The 22,030-nt window shown below is 41.1% G+C and overlaps 1 protein-coding gene across 1 annotated transcript in view; it reads right to left on the reverse strand.

Moving 5' to 3' along the window:
• HOMER1 (homer scaffold protein 1) overlaps positions 1 to 7,655 on the reverse strand; it is an 89,892-nt gene extending 82,237 nt beyond the window's left edge. Inside the window, exon 1 of the mRNA XM_085042297.1 lies at positions 7,162 to 7,655. Within this exon, the coding sequence (XP_084898423.1) occupies positions 7,162 to 7,166 (5 nt within the window). The 5' untranslated portion in view covers positions 7,167 to 7,655. The remainder of the gene's footprint in view (positions 1 to 7,161) is intronic.
• Between the last annotated feature and the right edge of the window lie 14,375 nt (positions 7,656 to 22,030).

The raw sequence follows: 22,030 nt of genomic DNA on the forward strand, positions 1-22,030 counted from the left end.
CAGTTTCAAAGAAAGCTGTTTTTAAAAACATTTTATAGCTGTATGATAAACATGGTATAGTCTTCCCCAGTCGGAACACTTAGGTGCTCACATGTTTCTGTCCAAAAGAGGCTTAACTGAAGCATCAAATACTGGTTCACGTAGCAGAAACTACCATTTCCTACTCAGGAACAGGTTTTGAGTCTACAAACAATTTTAAGAATACATTGTATATAGGATTGGTTAACCTAGTAAACAGAATGCCATGAGCTGGAAGTACCTGTACTATACTTAACAGAATAAATTTTTCCAGTGTTACAAGCAAATGAAGAGGAGCAGTTCTTCAGGAAGACAAACAGCTTACATATAACACAAAATTACTTAGGGTTCCCTGAATAAGCAAAGTCTTTTACACAAACAATATCCAGTGGCAAAAAGACAGTAAGACAAGAAAGATGGTGGAACAGATGGTAATCCTTACAAGATCTAGCCTTAGATTTTATCTGTAAAGGCTCACTTAGTGCAAGTGATTTGAGGAGTACCATGTCCACCTCTGGGCACTCAAGACCAGCAGTATTCTTGAAATGCCCGATTTACTGTTGTTACTGAGAAGTAGAATAGAAGGACTCTTTAAATATATTTTAATGGTAAGCAAAATTTTTCTTTGTAGGAACAATTCAGGGAGAAGCAGATTGTCATTCTTTGTCAAGAACTTCACCCCAGAATAATATTAATTCTCCAATCCTGCCAACAGTAGAACTGGCATACAGAAATGGCCCCTATAATACTCTTCATCAGTCCATCCCAGTAATGGAACTATTCTAGCTTTTGTTGCAGTCTGATTTTAAAAACTATAATTAATGTGGACAAAAGGGGAAGGTTTTTTTGGGTTTTGTTTGTTTGTTGGTTTTTTGTAGGTTTTTTTGTTTGTTTGTTTGTTTTAATTTCTATGTCACATTTCAGGTCACCAAATACATAATTCTCAGTAAAAACTACTTCAATGCTTGTCTTCTGTGGTTCCCACTGTTTGGTGGCAAGATCTGTGAAAATTTAACAATCAGGATGTTGGCAAAGAGTACAGCCACAAACATCAACAAAACAAGGCCTGTGAATCATTTGCGTGTGTGGACGAAGAAGATAAACCTGAGAGGAACTATGTATTTCAAGTTCTCCCCTCTTTATTCAAGTATAAGCCATTATAGAAAATGAGTGATGCAGTCTACTTAAGTAAGACGACTTGATAACTGTAACCAAAAACACTCCAAAATCATGACTAGTTATTGAAAATGTCAATATATGCTTGTATCTGGTAATCCAGCATCATCTATTGCATGTTTAAACAGTATCTCCCTAGACTAATTTTCTAAAGATGACTGGCACTCATCTCTACTTGCCACCAAAGAAGAGTATCAGAGTGCAGTCTGTTGCCAGAAGCATGATTGTGATGCAGTTCCAGAAAATCAATACAGTGTTGAAATGCAGTTCCATTACTTCACAGAATGGAGTAATGCCACTGCCAGGACTTTGTGCAGATAAAACAGAGATCAACATTATATGGTACAAGGCCCAGACAGAATAAACCCACAGCTCCCTCTACCCTCTCCTCCCCTCTAATCTTTCTGTCCTGAACACTATGCTACTTTTGGTGGCTCTCATATGGCCAAGCCTTGGGAAATATAAAAATCTTGAAACAGAATGGAGAAAATAAGCCTACCATCAAAACTGGATATGAAAGCATATTTTTAATGATGCAATGCTTTCACACCCATTACACCTTACCTTTAAGACTGAATATATCTGAAAAAGCCTTGCAGGGAGAACAGCACAAAACCTTGAACTAGAAAGCAGGCTCTTCAAAACTTTTTTACAGAAAGCTTTCACCTAAGCAGGGCTTTTACATAGGGTGTTCAAATACATGTTTCATGGTACCTTTAAAAAAGAAGATTAAAAAAAGAGTAGGACTGTAATTCTTCTCCCACTTTAAATAATACAGAATACTTTGTCTCTTTGTTCACTGTCACAGTTACCTGTTACTTACACTACAACCACACGTATGGGGAAGACTGAGATTTTTCTCCAGTGTAAGACTGTCTTAGATACAAAGTGCGCGTTGTTAAAAGACAGGCACATATACCCATGCAAGGTCCATTCCAAACCTCATCTCAGCCTGGTTGGGTATAAATACACCACACTGGTTTCCTTGCTAAGCACCTCTTAAATTGTAACTTCTGCACTAGCAGAGACCTTGGTTCTTGGTAAGTATTTTAGGCCTCAACAGCTTCAGTATTACAGATATCTAAAGGAGTAGAAAAAGGAAGCTCTAATCTGGCTGGAGTATCTGTATTGTTTAGATGGTCAGTGATCTGGAATACATTGGAAAACCTTCGCCTCCATTAAAACAAAGTCCCAGGCACCAATACTAATGAGAAAATGATAATAAATTAAGTGTTACATCATAAGATAATGGTCTTCAAAGTACACTAATGCATAGACAGATTTGAAAAGCAGTGATTTAAAGAGTGATTAGTAAAGACCTTTATATCAAACTACAGTTTTAAGAGAAAATCATAAAGAATAAATATTTTGCAACAGAAATTCCCATAAAAGTGATATCTAAACTCTACTTAAAACTTTTACTAACTAGCAGGAAGAAACACTCTGCTTTGCTGTAGTTGAATGTCATTGCCTTCCCTGATTAGAAGTGTCAACCTGTTACAGAATTACAAGCCATTGCAATTTCTGTGGCTCCAAGACTGTGTATTTCCTCAGACACTGGCTCAACATCTAGTTGAGTCCTGCAAAGACAATGGTAACTGTGGTAGGGCAAGCATTGTTTTGGAAAGAGAAATAACAAGAGCACACACAGAACACACACACACAAAGAACACACACGTATATGATGCTTGCCTTGAGACGCTGAGAATAAAAAAATCTCAGCATGAAGAATGGGAAGGACTTAAACATTTTTTTTTTTAACAGAGCTAGGATTTTACCTAAAGTGTTGGCCTATAAAATCTTAATAATGCATGGAAATACCAAACCAGATCAATTGCAACCTTAAGTAATCACAAATACCTTTACTAGATCAGAAGAGAAATCAACCCCCTAGGATGCTTAGGACACTCATTTATATGTTCCTAGGACAGAAGATCTGGTTCAGATTTCTCACACTTATCTTGCAGTCATAAAACTACTATGACAGACTATAATTTAAGCATGGTAGAGATCTACACATATTGTTGCCTGAAAAGTAGTTTATTAACCGTTTCAGAGTTGTTTATATACACTGTGTCTTAGTATTTATATATTACTAATTCTTTACAGATAATCCAGTTTTGTTGCTGTTATCTGTAGAACTTGTTACACTCTCCATGCTGCTACAAAAGACAGCCTAAACTACTCTGCTGCCATTGCTTTCACACAATAAGCATCTCATTTTACCCCTGAGACAACACCATGGCCAGGAATTGCAGTAATGCTGAACTACTGCCAAGAAGCTACACCTTCTGCTTTACTATCCACATATTTCCATGTCAGAGGAGCACAGATGATGGAAGTGCTGCTAAAACAAAGTTTAGGGAAAGCTACCATTTAGTCTTGTGGGAGGAAAACAGGTCAAAGAATTTGAGTCTGGATAAATTCAATGATCAGTAATGCTTCTGGCTCCCTTACCCAGATACAGAAAGCAAACTGAAACATTTCAGGACAAGACTGTAGTTTGTCCTATTTAAAGAAATGTGTTTGACTAATTCCACATACTTCAAATAGTGTAAGAGCTAGGAGTGGATCAACCAGCTGCAGACTGCCAAAAATTAAAATACTTATTTCTAGGCAACTGCAACACTAACAAGTATACCCAAAAATCTTTCATAATATTCTCCAGCCAACTTAAGAACCCTAGTATTCTAATTCTGCCATCTCAAACTGACACGTATCATAACCACCTTTATGAAGATAACATACTAAATATAGTCCAACAAAACTGAAGTTGAAGCTTTATAATGATACCTTGATTAACATGACATGACAGAGATGAGCACATCTTACCAAAGCTTTTACCTTGTAATTCTTTATAATTCAGAATAAATTATGGGAAAAGCAAGTAGCACATTTAGATACTTCTCAACAGCACAGAAAGCCATCATGTAAAATAGTTATCTAGAGACTACTCATTAAAAAATAGGAATTAATACTAGAGATAATGTTTCACAGGACATCATTTTCTGTACCCTTACTAGAATTCCGAGCTGTGCAGCTTCCCCACTGTGTCTGGCAAGAAGTCTATTCATTCCAGCCTAAACAATTACTGCATCACAGTCCACTAACACAATCTCTACTTCCCCTGCTCACAGATTAGAGTACAAGCAGTATCAGCGACCAGAAAAATATGGCAATGGTTCCCAACTTTAACACAGTACTTACCTGGTCAATGCGTACAAGACCCTAAGATGCCAACATAAATCCTGAGTATGCTTTAGAGCTGTTTCTTGAGGATTTTTAATGCAATCAGACTTCTGCTCAAAGAAGACTGTGCAATGCTGACAATAAACACATGAATACATGTTATCAACTGGGATAGAACCTATTTTTTACACAAAATCCATGTTTCCCTATTAAAGAATGCTATATTGTACATGGTCAACTCAACAAAAGGTTGTCCACAATGGTTATATCACTCAACAGTAACTATTGATAAGAATTTGTCTTTATGCAACAGGAATGAGGAACAGGGAGAAATGAGACAGACTGGCAGATGGAGAAACAAGACTGAACATCCTATGTGTCTGGACTACATAATCCACAGGGCTTGATTCACTTACCTTCTCCTGTGAGATGAAAGACACCCACGGATACACAGGATATAGCACTAAGAAAATGTCCTGAACTACTCTGTAGACCATTTCTCTAGTTTCATGTTAAAAAAAAAAAAAAAATAGCAGCACTGACCCAGAGCCCAGTTACTCACCAGTTGATTTCCACCACTTACCCAGTGCATAATTACATGGCTTGGTATTCCATGTGCCGAACAGTCTGAACTACACTGGCAGAACACTGAACTCTTCAAAATACCAAATGAGACAAAGAAAGCCACTGCTGGTTTGCAAGCCAGTTTCCCTCCCTCAAGTTTTCCCCCCAGTCGTTGAAATAGGCAAACTCTCCACCAGGCAGGTACTACAAGATCACTCTACAACTTTACACAGTATAGCAGTGCCCATTAAATACTGAATATAATACACAGACCCTCATGTGACCCAGGTACATGACTTATCAATGATTTTGCAACTTTCACCTAGAACATGCAGATTTTAGACCTTAGTAGAGTATAGAGTATGATAAGACTATTTTTACAACTGCAGAATTAAAAGACTAATGCACCTTGGTGTAGAAATTCTCCAAAATGTGTGGCCACTCGCATTTAGAAATAAATACAAAACAGCTACTGTATCAAGACCTCTGCTCTGAACAGTAACAAATGTCCGATACTTAACCACAGATCCCTGGCGTAGGTGCTGGCCCTGGCGTGGGCATGCTCACTCAGATTTAGAGAGCAGGGTGCTTACCAGTAACACATTCCTACATTTCTGGGTTTTTCCTCCTTGTTAGAAGATGGTTTACAAAGGAACTCTATATTGCAATACCCCAATGTGTACTGTCCTAAAGGGTCTTCAAAATATTTGCTAGCAAATTTCATCTTCTTGACCTTAATGTGCCAAGATACTACTCAAGTCATCACACAAACAATTGTGGTTTTAAGGATTATTTCACCTCTCTACAGATAGGGATTTGTACTGTTTATTAGGAAGTTATGACACTAAAACACCAGCAGTACTGGAGTTCTGGAGAAAGAATGTTTAGTCCTCTTCAACAGTTCCCTGGATCCGTAATATGCTACACTGAAATATCTACAAACACGGTACTGATTTTAACTAAATTAGTATGTTTCCATTATTTTAATTTTACGTAATCCTGTGTCTGACTAGCAGTTTTAAGTATATATCCCAAAAAATTATAACGTAATTTAGCCTGTTGCCAGACAAGACATCACTTTCTTGGATATATAGACAGGTGCAAGTTTGGGTTTATTCTGTTTGTATTTTTTTTAATGGAAGGGAAGACAACAGGAAAATAAAAACTGTCCTAAGGAGTAAGGAGTCATTCCTTCCTATTTTTTGTACTGTGACCCCAAGTGATAGGACAGAGACAAGGATGCAGCTGTTATCACCACACGTGCCAGGAAACTAATAAATTGAAGAATCCAAGTGTCCTAAGCAGCCTGAGGTAAGAGACACCTGTAACTTCCACACTAATATGCCAATTTCACATCTGAAATCCTAAATGACCAAGATACAAAGGACTTGATTTGTAACTTTTGTAGACTTTGAACTATTGTCATGAAATCTTATTAAAACAGCATCTTGTTAATGCTCTAAAAATCTGCTTCCACCTCGCAGTTTGCCAGATCATACCAGGTTTCTGTTGCTTTGGAACATGGATCAGTTTCCATTCCACTATCAGACAAGCCCAGTAGCACGAATTATTTTTTTTTATACCACTATACAAAATCCTAAGGATACGACAGTGGAAAGTTTTCATAGGTATCTATGTCACTTTTTAATCCACCAATTTATTTAAGATCTGAGTAATTTTATAGATTTTGTTCCTTCTTATTTCCTTAAACGCTCAAGTGGATTCCCCAGTTTACTAGGGAACCTGCTGTATATCAGATTTCCTTTGAGCCTTCTTTAATTTATTGAGAAATTCACACGTTGTTCCATATTCTCTGAAGACACCAAAAGAGTAAACGTGAGCCTTCGCTGTTCTGGAATTTCGCCCTAGTGCATTGAGCTTAAAGCTCTCGTTTTCAGGACTGAGCATCCCTTAAAGACCCGGGAAAGGTCCTCACTGTGGGGAACTGGGAGCCGAGTCGGCTCTTCCAGCATTCCGATGGGCTACGGCGGAGACAAACCTCTGCAGATCGAGGTGCGCCCCTCACGGATCGCACCGCTCTCCCCTTACCGGGCTGATGCATGGCACCGACTGCAGCAGGATTCCTGCTGCTGGCGCACCCCGCCAGTGAGACCCCTCGCCTCTGTGCACATCCAGCAGCGCCCACAGCTCCGCGGGAAGCCGCTCCCACCCCCAGCCCAGGCACCAGCGCGGCGGCCCCCGCGACATCCTTACCCCATGGCGGCCGGCAGCGCCTGGCACCGGTGGTGCCGCGTCCCCGAGGCGCTCCTCGCCGCGCCGGCAGCTTCGCAGCCCCGTGGCGGCGGGGCCGCTGCTCTGGGCTCTCCGCAGCTGCCGGGGGCCGAGCGGGGCCGCCCGCGCCCTAGGGAGCGCCCCCCGCGGGCCGGGCTCCCATGGCCACCGGCCCTGCCGGGCGCCCGCAGGCAGCGGCTCCGGCCCCCGGGCGGGCGGCAGCGGCGGCTTCGGGCTCGGACGGGTCCCCTCCTGCAGGCGAACGGGCAGGCGCTCGCCTTCTCCGCGAGGGGCTGGCGGCGGCTGCGGCGCTTCTCGCCGGGACGTGCGCGGCCGCGAAGGGCTCCGTGTGCCTCAGAGGCGGAGCGGGATAGGGCAGGCGGTGCGCACAGAGCTCCAAGACGCCGCTCCCCCTAGCACCGCCACCAGCAGCGTGGCGAGCACGGATGCATTTTCCCGAGAAGGCAGAGCGAGCTGTGGCACCGGTGCTGGCATCGAACTCCTGACGAGAGGCCGCTACCGACTGGCTGCGGCCGCGCGTCGCCCGCGGGCACCGGGACGCCGCGTTCCCCCGATCCGCCCGCCCGCCCACCCCCGGTTGCAGAGATGCGGGGCGCCGCTCCTCCTTCCCGCGGCGGCGGGCCCGCTCCTCGCCGTCACGCCTTCTTCTGCAGCGAGCGGGCGGGCATCGTCCTGGGGCGCGGCGGATCGGTCACTGACAGCGGGCGGCGGGAGGGGCTGCCACCACCGAGGCCGCGCTGCTCTGCTGCGGGGCCGCGGGCTCAACCCCCCCGGTGGGACGGAGGGAGGGAACGATGGCCGCTTCAGGCGGTGCCCGGCTGCTCCGGCGCCACCGAGCCGCTGTTTCTGCCCGCTCGCATCCCCCGCCTCCGCCTCACACCTCCGCCACCGCCCGCTCGTCCCCTCGCGGCGGGCAGGCGCAGCCGCCGAGCGGAGCCCGCGCCTCCGTCCCGCTCCTCCTTCCCGGGGAACGGGAAGGGAAGAGGCGAGAGGAGCGGAGAGGAGCCGCGCCCTGCCCTACAGCCCCGCGCCGCACGCGGCCAGCGCGCTCCTGCCCGCGGCGGCACCTGCTCGCTCTGCCTCCATCCTCCGCCCGGGGAGCTTTAAATAGAACACGTCACCGCGCTCCCCTACGCACCGACGTCACGCCCCGCTCCCGGCGCTGACGTCACCGGGGTGCGGAGGATGATGTCAGAGTGGTCCACGCCGCCGGAAGCTCTTCTATAATAGGGAACGGCGGCGGGGGGAGAGCGGAGCGGGGAAGGCTCCGGGTGCTGGCGGCGCCCCGGCCGCCTCCTCCCGCCCCCGGCCCCTGCGGCGCCGTCTCCACGGCAACGCCGCGCCCGGCGGCTCGGCGGGGAGAGCCGGTGTCACAGAGCCACGGGCGAAGGCGGCGCGGAGCCCGCTCCGGAACGTGGCTACTGCAACTTCCCAGCCCTCCGCCTTGCCGAAACACGGGCCCACGTCCCCCTGCTCTGCAGACACTTAGCACCCGACAGTGTTACCAGAAAAACGGGGAAAAAACACGGCAGCCATTCTAAAATTGTCCCCCGAAAAATGTAGATTCCAGCATATCCACGCTAGTACTATCACAAAGAAAAAGGCAGCACTGTAAGCTGGATAGGACCTAAAATATTTGGCTTAGCTTTTTAGCTGTGCCATGCAAAACAGCATGGTTCTAATCCATCAGAGTTCCCAGGCACCAGCAGCACTCACTCCTTGCAGGGATATACCTCACCTTAGGTTCTGTAACTACTTATATTAATTCCCTGAGATTCCATGAACTTATCAACATCAGGTTTAACTGCTCTGATACAATGCCAGCGGCATTGGGATGCCCCAGGTGGAACATGCTTCCTGCTAGCAGGTCTTTCAGTATTTTCATGGTATTTTGATGCTTAAGCAATGTTTTAGCCACCAGAGGCATATTAAACTACAACAAGCATAAGAGGAAAATATTGATACAATACTAGGTGCCAATCCCCACATAAAAATTGAAGAAGCTATGCGTTTTATCAGTGTGTGTTACACAACTATAAAGCAAGATAAAACCAACTATGATATGTTCACAGCTGTTGCTTTAACAAAGGGCAGTTTGTCCTCTCATAGAACCTCTATTACTTGGGACCAAGTGTATCCCTGGAAGAGGCTGGAATGAAAGCTAAATTCACCTAACAGTTTGATCTTCCCAGAGTCAGGATGCATGTTTTCAAAAGTTATTTTAATTTACAATGTACATGCACATGTTTTACAGACTCTTGTTTCAACATTTTGACCTCTAAAAGTAATCAGCTATGAAAGTGCAAAGATAAAAAATTAAATATCGAGGCAAACCTTCTCCAATCACAAACAATCATAGGAAACCCAGCATGAATCATTACTATGGGAGTAGCAGCAAGGCATGCTGCCTCATGAGGCAGAAAAGAACAGCTTCCTCAGCTGCCCATTTCTTGTTTCCCACACACCACCTCATAAGCTAAAGTAAAGGCACTGGGCTAAAAAAACCATCGTCTGAGTGGCAACAGTCTAAGGTTTATTGTTCACAATGCTCAGAACCTGAATAATTGTGACGAAGCTGCATTACTTCACTGGACTTCAGTTTCTGTGGCTGGGCTTCACTTGCTAACTCTGAAACACGAAGTTCTTTGTATTTTCCACTAAAAATCAAACTATATGTGCAGGCTTCTGTTGTAAAACTGAGGTACTCCCTGGTGTTGGCGTGGGGAGAAGATGAAGTTTCACAACAGTTCCTTTTTCTATATGATTAGGGTGAAAAAGACCGAAATGAATGCAGACTAGGCAAGCGTAAACAGCAAGTGCTTTATATATATGTATTCATTGATGTCAAATAGTTAGGAATCTATATTCGTTAGCTTCTAAAAGTCTGAAATGATACTCTGCATGCAGTAATGGCAGGTCAACAGTAAGGAAACTAAGGCTTTAATTTCACATGTGAGTAACTGTTGCATCAGTTTTGTTCTTTCAGCTCAAGCTCACACACTAATGCAAATGCTTTAGTATTCCATTATGTTCACAGTATTTTGTTTAGACATCACAAAGATGGCTCCATCTGTCTCTGCCTTTCAACTTGTTCACATATTTGTCTTGCATGAAGCACGCTTTTCTACAGCATGGATACAAAACCAGAAATCCCCAATAATGAAGATAAACCAGAAAAAATTTAAAGGAAGCCAAATACACATTGAACCCTGGGGTAAAGAATGGTGTGTTCACTTGAGAATCAGAGGTGTGAACAGAATCGGGGGAAAGAAACATGTGGAATACCATGAATGTCTTTATTGGCTTGTGAAATAAATGACCTGCATATTTCATGTTCTTCTATAAGTAACAAAACATGAGTACTGGGACAGATAAGATCCTGGGTAGGGGAACAGATCTCTAGAGATGAAGAAAACTTCACTCCAAGTAAATCCGATAGTTAATCTTTTTTTCATTCTTAATTCTTCATTTAAACAGAGTTTCTTTATTATTACAGTTAAGCATACAAAGTCCACCTAATTGATTACTTCTCTTTCATATTTATTATTACATTTCCTCCAGTTCTGACGGGTTTCTCTAAGATTTAAGCTTTGTCTCAATTGCATCCTTTTACAATTTTGATCAGTTTCCAGGTTGATTTGGTTGAGTTAACATTATTTGTCTTGTGGAAAAAGCATCTGTTTTTACTTGCCAAGCTTACTGAAATCACTTTGTTGTCTTGCCATTCACCAAATTAATATATGGTACAAAAACATGGTGATCTATGTCAGCCAAGGCAGATCTGTACACACAGATAGAAAGTAAGCAAGCCAGGTGATTAATCATAAGTATTAATAGGAGAAATACACAATCACCTTATCTTGAAGACTGAAGTGATAAAACATGGAGAATTTAAACAGTGATGACAACACGTTCAGCTCTAAGTTAGTTGTTTGGGGTTTTTTTTCCCTGCTATTTTAGAACACTTCTTTGTCTAGAGCACTTAGATGGAGGCAGTATTGAATATGCTTGGAAACCACCAGCAGCTCAGTGCCTGCTCCTTCATAAAAATACCAAGTAATGCCACAATCAGAGATGGATGGCTTCAGGCAAGGCAAAGCACAGAGTGGTGCAGGAGAAACAGTGTTTTGCAGTGCTGCAGTAGTATATTCCTGGCATGTATATTCACAGAGAGCTATTGAGCTGCCAAACCTTGTTCTGACACCCTTGCCCAGGACAGCCAACCAGCTGGGGCAACACCTGCAAACTTGGCAACAATTATCAGTGTCTCTGAAGGGAGTGCTGCTTTGAGTCTCTCAGTGGCATACCTGTAGATAGGGGAAAAAAAAAAACCAACCCAGATGGCTGTACTGTCTGAATCTCAAGCCTGCTGTGTATCAACAGGGCTACTGTCCTGCTTAGAGTTCTGGAAGAGCAGCAGTACGGAGCTGGAACATCAAGAAGCACCATAAAGGTCTGAATTTTTCCTAACTTTGCATGTTACGTGTTTTTCCTCCATGCAAAACTGGGTCTGTACCACTTGATTTCACACTGGCTAGGAGCTGCAATTCTCATGGAAAAGACGGGGAATCCCATTTAATTATATTAAGCAGTGAAGAGATTTGAGCTGCAATTTTTTGTTCATGTCTAGTTAACACACTCAAAACAAAGGAATTCAAGCTGCACCAAAACCAGAAAGAAACCCTTAAGGATGTTTAGGGAACCTCAGAACAATTATTTGAGAATAGATAACTCAAAATTGGCTTGTTTGGTTCATGAAAGTAAAATCCAGTATGACACATTATTATGCTCTCCAAATATTTTGGGTGAGATGAATACAAGCAGGGGAGCAAAAAGAGCTATTAATGGGCAAAAGAATAACAAGTATAAATTTTCTATACATGTTTTTCTGTTACTCCAACAATGGTTGCTCTTTAAGAGGCTCATAACTTCAGGAGCAGCCTTCCTAAACAAAGACTGGGTGCAAAAGAAGCAATGACTGAAAAGTAATCACAGATGGCAGCCATCACTGACACCATGTAGGTGAAAAGTAACTAAGGACATAGACATCTTCGCTGCAGCAGTTCACAGCCTGAAGACACTACTTCCTCCACGGCTCTAGCCTGGGATACTGCTGCTCCTCCCTTACATCAGCTACTGTTTGTTCTGTATCAGATGAGTTTAAATTCCACAATCCCTCAGGAAACCAAGGATGTTTATTGCCCTTGAAGGTGAGGGAACCAGCACCTCACACTTTCCTCACTTCTCATCCATTGCTGCTATTTAGCATCTCTTCTCTCCTCCTACTCCTTTATATCTTCTCCTTGCCCTCTTTTCTCCTGTCTAATCACAAATTTCTCTCCCCACACACATGATTCTTTTAGTGTGTGGGATCACTTCTCCATCATTTTCCCTTGCAAGATCTGCATTTAATATATAAGTGGAGAAAAGAGGGGAGGAGAGTAAATGTCATCCTCTTCCCTGAGCCCAAGTTTTTGTCTGCATTTTCAACAGTCTAGAATAAACTTCACTGTTTTATCAGGTGGGTCTGGAGGGATTCTGGACCAATTTTAAAACCACTATTTTTTCTCATGGAATAGATGAAGAAACATAAGTGTTGCCTTATATTCAAGTAAATGTGGTACTCTCAAACTAAGACTAGATTTAATTTTGAAAGCAACTGTATGACATAATTCCCTGAGATGCCTTATGGTCCAATATTTCTAACTCTGTCCTGTTGCCAGTGAATGCTAATTTTCAAGCACCCACTTCCAGCATCTCATTGTCTTGCCACCAGAAATGTACTGCACATCTCCTACACAGCTCTGTGGCAGTACATCCTTACTGGAATTTTTTAAAGATACTGATCCCTGACTAATGCTTTTATTTCTTACTTAGGTTTATCAGTGGCTATTATTTCCTCTGGTGGTTTTTCTGACCATACAGAAAGCATAGTTTATGCCACCAGGTTGATTATGTCAACTTGTCATTTCTGTCAATACACTAAGTTTATCTAGAGACATCACTCAGCTTTCTTTTTGCAGTTTCAGCTGAAGGTTATAAAATATTGTAAAACAATCAGTGTGGTTTTTACACGTGAATACGGAGAAAGTATATATGAGAAGGAGGGAGTAGTGGGGGGAAGGCATTGTTAAGGTTTAGTTTACTTCTCATTACCCTGCTCTGATTTTTTCAGTTAATATCCTCAAGCTGAATCTGTTTTGCCCATGATGGTATTTGGTGATTTCTCTCAGTTCGTACCTCAACCCATGAACCTTTGTTTTCTTTTCTCTCCCCTGTCGAGATGAGAAGTGGAGCGATAAAAATCCAGCCAGGGTCAATCTGCTACAGATACTTGCTTTCACTTTTGTAGCCTTTTTTTTCTTTTTCTTTTTTTTTTTTTTTTCCTCCATGCCATCTAGGAAGTCATTAGCAATGAAAACTGTAGATACAAAGATTTTGTTTATCTGAACATCCTGCTTACCTGTTTTAATGTTTATACATTCTAGAAATATATTTACTATCACACAAACAGTGCTGCCAAAAATGCTACCAGCAGCTTGAGAAAGAACAATTGATGTTTATTTTAACAGTATCCTCACAGTATTTTTAACTATATTCTTAATTATTTTGATTACACTCTTCTAAACTTTAATGAATGTACTAAAAATTTTATTTGGAAGTGTGCTCTCTCCTGAAACAGATCCTTCCAGACAGAGGACTTTTTCTGAGCAGTTTCCACACCTTTCCAGATACCATACTCAAGATGCTAGCTTGCTGGCAAGTCTCTCAATTTGAGGTTCCTAATATTCAACATCTGTGTATTCTTTGCATATCATTTGAGAATAGCCAATTAAAAGAAGACATAACCTCATATAAACCTGCCCCTTTAGCTGGCAGATACAGGAATTATGAAGAGGGTGAGAGAATAATAGGTTTGCAGCCTAATGTAAGCTTTGCAGAGGCTTGATACTGCTCACCAAGCTGAGAAGGAAACTGGAGGAGAAGGAGCAAGAGCTGTGTCCTGTGAGCTACAATGTGAACTGCTGAAGGGAACAAGACACATTTGCAAATCACAAATGTTTTATTTTCACATCTTATTGAAGAAGTATACCGTTATACTAGTCAAATTTCTATGAAGTACCGTTTCCTGTTTACCTGTTGTAGATTACTTGTGTTTTCTAAGATTTTGCTCTTCAGGTGATGATACTTCGAATTGTGATTATGATAATGTGCAATTCTAACTCAGAAGATGTGCATTTTAATTTCTTGGCCTATGAGTTAGCCATTATATTATTTTCCGGACACACATCATACAGTAACTTTAATATAAAAATATAAACTAAGATCTGATTACTGATGTTTGCTGAGTAGCCAGTGCTATTAATATGTATTGTATGTAGCACTCAATACAATTAGAGTTCGCATTAAAAAAAGGACACCTATATGCAGCTGGATAAAGGGGAAGTAATTAAAACCATAGTATACTACCTACCTAAAGCTTTAGAGTTAAGGCTGCCATGGCAACCTTAACTCTGCATTTCCCACCTTTAGTGATTTCAAAAGCTCAGTTTCACTCTTACTTTAATATAGTATTTCACACTGAATACTTTCACCAATAGTAGGATTTTTCTGAAACCTGACGTTTCTAGGACTCCTAATACTAACCCAGTTTACACAGCAACATTATAAATTATTCAGGAGAAACTGCACTAATACATAGTGCACAACAAAGACTGAACTTGCCTCAAGCTGGTGTAATGTATTATGGATATCTGTTAGCCTCTTCATAGATAAGGCACTGGCAGCTTTCCTTTGGATCTCTGTTTCATTTCCTCTGTGACATTGGCTGAAGAACTATCTGGCCTGAAAAACACCATATTAAAACTGAAGACAAGAAGGAACATATCTGCAAATATAAAATTGGGAAAATTATTTTATTTGAGTTACAACTCATGAAAAAACATTGGCAAGTGCACCTGGAAAAATGGCGGTAGTGAATATAAGCAACACTGTGGATTACTGCTGCATTGGATAGAATTGTTCCAATTTTGAACTTCTAACTTTTGCTTAGACTTCTGTGACTTATTTCAGGAAGTGTGTATGGGCACAGAGATATGTGTCCATCTCTTAGCTGCCTGCATTTTAAGATGAGTGTCAATTTTTTGGCTTACTAGTTGTCGCTGTTGAGCAGCTAGCAGAGTAATGAATGCATCGGTTCTCAGTGGCAAGAAGAACCTTTATTGTTTTGATTTCATCACATATATAGAGTTCTCAAAAGTCACCCAGATTGGTCAGTCAGAAGCCTTCCCCCAGGCCTGATTGGCCAGGCCTGCACTGCCCAAGTTCTGAGACACTGTTCCAAAAACATCCAAACTTTATCTTTATTTACAAAACACAAGAAAACTTCTCATGGGAAAAACTGTGCTAGCCACAACTAGTAACAAATGCTATCAACTTGAGAGAGATACACTTGGTTTTCAGAGCCAAAGTACACAGGACTAGCTCTTTACAGGATGCTTTACTTAAATGGTTATTAAAAACTATGTCCACTTATTCCTACTGTAAAGCTTCATAGAAAGGTTTTGAAGAAAGCATATATGTATATATATATATATATATATATGCTTTGAAGAAAGCATATATGTGTATATATATATATGTATATATATATATACATATTGAAAAGTTTAAGGTAATCGTTGGCCTTGTAAACAAAAATGTTCTGATTTCTTGAGCAAAACTCCTAAACACTAGTACATTTTATTTCTAAGCTTTTATGATACAGGAAAAGATTATTCATTCATCAGTGTCTGAAAGTATCTGGAGGATGCCAAGAGGATGAGCCAGGCTCTTCTTAGTGCAAGAGGCAATGAGCAGAAACTGATGAACAGGAAATAGTGCAACACCTGAACATGAGGAAGAACTTCTTTACCGTGTGGGTGACTGAACACTGGAACGGATTTGTCCATAGAGAGTGTGGAGTCTCCCTCACTGGAGATATTCAAGAACTGTCTGGACACACGCCTGTGCCACGTGCTCTAGGATGATCCTGCTGGAGCAGGGAGGTTGGATCACATGACCCGCTGTGGTCCTTTTCAACCTGATCCATTCTGTAGTTCTGCCAAACATATTTGAAATTTGGCAACCTTTAGAATAACTTTTGTTTAAGTAGACATGTAATACTCAGAATACTAATATCTTTAACAATCTGCTCCATGGGAGTAAGATTAAGATTAAGGAATTTTTTAGTTGATAGGTACACATCTTTGACAACAAAACCATTATATAAGGGTTTTTCCCATAAAATACTGTTATCATTTCCATCCAAATGGTGAAATTCAGCTCTTAAACATGAACAAGCTCGTTAATCAACTAAAACTGGGCATTCAGATGCATTTTCCACAAACAAGTAAGTGACCAAAACTGGAGATAAAAACCTGAAAGACACAGTAAAGAAATACAAGAGAATTTATGTTGGGCACCCATAGACAGCTCTTGCACCCTTCTCAGCCTCTGGCAGTGCACATAGGAGATGTTAGGAAAACAGAACACAGGTAAGAAGCTATATTTTATTTACTAATTCACAGGAGGACCTTCCCAATTTGTTCAAGCCTCAGTATGCTCATTGAGAACTCATAAATTCTAAGTGCATGCTTAAATTTATCAATTTTAAATCAAATATAAAATACAGATAATACTGATTTTGTTAAATGTTTAATTTAGGGGAGAAAAAAATTTGTATCTGTCTGTCCAGCAGTTTGGGGATTTACTGTATGTGCAAAGATAAGTTGATGGGGAGGTATTGCTTCCAGATCCATTAACCTTGAATCAATTTTTCTGAACCACTTCTAAAAACTTTGCAACAGTAGATTATCTACTAGACCTTTGTAACAACAATAGAATTCCTATTTAAATCCTAACCCTCAGAAACCTACATATTAGGCACATCCTTCTAAAACTTAACTGAATAGCTTAGGGCATGAAGAGCATGAATATCCTAAGAGAACAATGGGTTAAAACAAAACCAAGTGGCAAACCCCCAGATCTGTAGCATTGTGCAGTTGGTATTATTCACTGTTTTTAATCAAAATTCATGACCCTGTGTATTAATTTTAAGATGTATCTTCCTTCACACGAGAGAAAATATTAAAATTTGGGAAAATGTAGATCTTCCTTTAAAATAGTTTTATTTAAAGTAGTGTAATTACAAAATCTACAGAAATAAAGCACCGAAGTAATAAAATTACTAGTAATTACTCATTAATCTAACCACAGCAGAACATTAACCATGTATCATAACACCTTAAATGTCATCAAATGCATATAGTATATTTTGAACAGTAATGTCAGTGGTGCACTACAAAATATTTGTCTGAAAAAGATACAGGGATTATTTCTATGTAGACACCCCAAATAAAGATAACTATAAAAACATATTTGGCAATAAATTATTATTATTACAGATTAATGAAATCTGTATTTTATCTGGATTTTACCATTTTACACTGGAATTCACAGATATAACACACATGTTTGCAGAGTTATCTCACATTTTCATTTCAATGCCTATGATACAAACTACATTTCATAAATACTGTACTGTATATTATGTGATATCTATATGCATATAAAATTAGTGTACTGTATGTAATAAATCTATCAACTGATCTCTCACTTTAAAAGCACTGAAGGCATATACAGGCATACATGAGCATCACTGAATTTGGCTGAAGGTTGAACATCAGAACTAGTGTGGCTAGCACAGGTTTTTCCCATGAGAACTCTTCTTGTGTTTTATAAATAAAGATAAAGTTTGGATGTTATTGGAACAGTGTCCCAGAACTTGGACAGTGCAGGCCTGGCCAATGAGGCCTGGGGGAAGGCTTCTGACTGACCAATCTGGGTGACTTTTGAGAACTCTATATGTGTGATGAAATCAAAACAATAAAGGTCATTCCTTCTTGCCACTGAGAACTGGTGCTTTCATTACTCTGCTAGCTGCTCAACAGCGACAAACTAGAATGCTGGACAGTGGAGAAAAATACTGCATTTGTGTAATTAATTATTAATTTTTCATTCAGTATTTACTTGCTAAACTTTTGAATCTTTCTTTTAATGCCATTGTGCCTTTTTAATACTGTTTCCTGTTGTACATCTAGTTTATGTTCTCTGTATTATTATTAAAATCTTGTATTGTTTTCCTGGGGAAAGCTGTTTTTTCTCTGGTACATAAAATTTGTTCTAGACCTAAGTCTCTGGCTTGGATTCAGGCCCAGCATATCCTGTTTTCTAAATTAATTGCAAAACATTTCATATGGGTATCATGATTAAAAAGCTTCAGTCTTCACCCTGGATCCTGTACTGTATTAATCTCTGTTGTAGTGCCATTTCTTTCATTGTAGTTCAATTTTTTATTTTAACATATGTGCTAGGTTTTGTCTCAGTATCAAATATGCAAAAGGGATTACTTAAAACGAAGCTCTGTATTGACACAAGTTTCATTACATCAGAACTGGTTCTGAAGACTAAAAACATCATAAATGGCCATATATTACAGGTAGTTTTGAAACTGAAAAAATGTTTCAAGTAAGTTAAATAATTTCCCAGTACAGAAAGGGTACATAAATACATATTCTTCATCACTCTCAATGAGTGCTGTAGTATAGGTTGCTCTTTAATACAACTGTTTGCTATGGTAAAGCACATTCTAACCATACCCCTATCTGGGTTCCCTTAGGCCTTCTCTAATACCAAGAGGGAAAGAAAAGAGTCTGTAAACTCCCTAAAGATTAGACAAAGGTTTCCATAGAGGAACTGGGTTTTATTCTTCAGTTTTTCCTCCTTTAACTACTGAAAATTGAGATGTTTTGACCAAACCTTCCATCACTATTTACCTCCAGAGAACTAGAGCACTTGAGTTCCAAAAGTTTCAGAAAAATGCAAAAAGCACCAAATAGGGACTTTATTGTTGCATAAATGTTTTCAATCTATGAGAGAGACTACAGATGGCTTATCAGAGATCTCTTTGTCAATTACTTCTGGAAAACACTCTCCTACCTTTCAGAACTAAGTATAGTTTGTAGTTTATAGAGACTGACTTTAGACTCTGCTTCTGTTATAGGTCATAAATTTCTTTCATTGATTGTTCTGTTTCATTGCTGTTGTTCAAATACATTAGTTATACAAACTGTTCTTTTACAATACATACATAATTTTTATTCTAATGCAAGCATTTTTTTGAGGCAGAAACAGAAGACCAGTCCTAAGACATTCTATTTGGGGGAATCTGTTGGAATTACTAGTGCAAGTTCTCAGATTCTTTGTTGTGTAGTTGTTCAGTTGAGTATCTCTTGACCAGCAGTCTGATTCCTGACTAAAACCAGAAGTAAGGCTTTGTATGTCCTTTCTAACAGAAGAGTATCTGAAAACTGTCTGAGATAACAGTCAGGGTCAGGAAGTAAGACAGCACATATTGAAAAAGTAGAACAGCTCTCAGAACATCAAAGCACAGAGATTTGTCTCAGAAGGCTGTTGGCAATTTGTAAAATGTCAGGTTATTTCAGGTGCCTCACTGAAATGTGTAGCTAGGTTGACAAGTGAATCCAGGTAAAACACGGGGAAAAAATCCTTAAGAGTGAACAGTCTGTGCCAAAAAGAAGAAAAATGTTATTTGGTATCTAGATTGAGGCAAACACAAAATCAGGATACCTTGTGCCAAGGAGCAGAGGAAAGGGAGACCAGGAAAAAACACAGCAACACAAGTTACTTCAATCAGTAAATGCACTCCTAAATATTCTTTCTTTATTTTCTGGGGGTTTTTGTTTGTTTGTTTGTTTGTTTGTTTGTTTTAATTTTTGGTGTATAAAAAAATGTTGATTTTTAATACCCTGCTATAAATACTGTCTGCTGCAGGTATATTGATTGTGTTAGGTTATATTTATTGTAGGCTCCATGGCAAATGTGAGAAACCTATAAGCATGACATGCTTTTGGTTAATGGATAGATTATGGTGAGAAGAGTGGTCGAACAGTCTGGAGAGCATCCTTGGAATGAGCCTCCTGGGGAACTCAGGCTATAAGCAGTTGTATCACTGACTTTTAACAGTTAAGACAAAAAGTTTCTGCCTTGAGCAGGAACTAAAAAGTCTTGATTTCAAACAAATAACACAGAAAGATCATAACGGTTTTGTCCCATCTGGCACCCAAGCACCATACAGCCACTTCCTTGCTTCCCCACTAGCAGGATCTGTGAGATAACCTCAGACGGGTAAAAGTTAGAAAACATGGGTTGAGATACCGACAGTTTAACAAGGAAACCTAAAGCTGTGCATGCCAGCAAAGCAAAATAAGGAATTTATTCACTGCTCCCCATGGACGGGCAGGTGTTCAGCCATCTCAAGGAGAGCCGGGCTCCATTGCAAGTCACAGTTACTTGGGAAGACAAACAGTATAATTTCAAATGCCCCCCTCTTCTTCCTTCTTCCCCCCATTTTATATACTAAGCAGGATGTCACATGGTCTGGAATATCCCTTTTGTCAATTCCATCACTGTCTCAGCTGTGTCCCATCCCAGCCTTCCAAGTAGCTCCAGTCCCCTTGCCAGAATAATAAGTTCTTAAGGGATACTTCTTTGTGGCTGAACTTTGCTTTGCATCTTCATTCCAAGTATGCCATAAGGATTTGTCTCTCATTAATGTAATGCTAACCATAGCCATGAGCTGACCCTCATATGAAGATCCCATGTCATAGCCAAGATGATAAAGTCCTTTCACAGCCCAAACTTTCCCTTGCCAGTCCCACTTCACTGGGCCCCTGTGTTTTGTCTCTTTTTTATCTATTAAGTCTGTGTGTGAGTAGTCAGCCTTAAGCCATGACAGCTCCAACTCTTGTCTGCTCTCAGCTGAGTAAGCCCTCAAGTAAGAATTTTGAAGTTGAGCAAGCCTTCAACTCACCACTTTCCTGTCAAAGGTGGGAGCTTCAAGACTGCGTGTATGCACAAACTCATTGTTTACCTGCTCATGGTAAGCGTCCTCCCCAAGAAGGAATCACATTAAAGAGGACATTGAGGTGCTGGAGTGTGTCCAGGGAAGGGCAACAAGGCTTGTGAAAAGCTAGAAAATGTATCATAAGAGGAACACCTGAGGGAGCTGTGTTTGTTTAGTCTCGAGAAGGGGAGGCTCAAGAGGGACCTTAACGCTCTCTACAATTTCCTGAAAGGAAGGTGTAGTGAGGCGGGAGATGCAGGACTCCAGGAACTGGCCTTAAGCTGACAGGAGAGATTCAGATTACATATTACAGTTTTTTTTCCCCCCATTATTAGGGTGGTCAAGTGTTGGAATAGATTGTCCAAGGAGGCAACCGGGTCACCTGGAGATGTTCTAGAGGTGTTTGGATCTGGTGCTGAGCGATGGTTTAGTGGTTCAGGGGTTACAGTGCGAGTGCCAGGTGGGTGGTCGACGGACTGCATGATCTTAAAGGTCTTCTCCGACGTTCAAGATTTTATGATTCTATGATTTTGCTTCTGTCTTCTGAACTCCTCATCCTTCAGGGAGCAAGCATTTTAGTCTGTTTGTGGCCTCAGGTTTATCCTAGCACGCCTACAATTCTTGTTCGCCAAATCCTAATTTATTTAGCCGAATACAATACTCTGGACACACTTCTGAACAGTAGCTCGGTTACAGTGGGCCAGTAATTACAGAAAGCAAACCAGCTGCACTGTCATGTCTCTTTGGGCCCCTGCCAGGCCTGGGTGTCGCTGCAGCGCTGTGACCGCCACCTCCGCCCCTCACGGAGCCCGCGCGCGCACCAGCCGGAGCCGCCCCGCGCATGCGCCCCGCCGCGCCGCTAGG

The sequence above is a fragment of the Lichenostomus cassidix genome, chromosome Z (genome assembly GCF_008360975.1).
Source record: "Lichenostomus cassidix isolate B80296 chromosome Z, HeHo_3.0, whole genome shotgun sequence".
Taxonomy (NCBI): Eukaryota; Metazoa; Chordata; class Aves; order Passeriformes; family Meliphagidae; genus Lichenostomus; species Lichenostomus cassidix.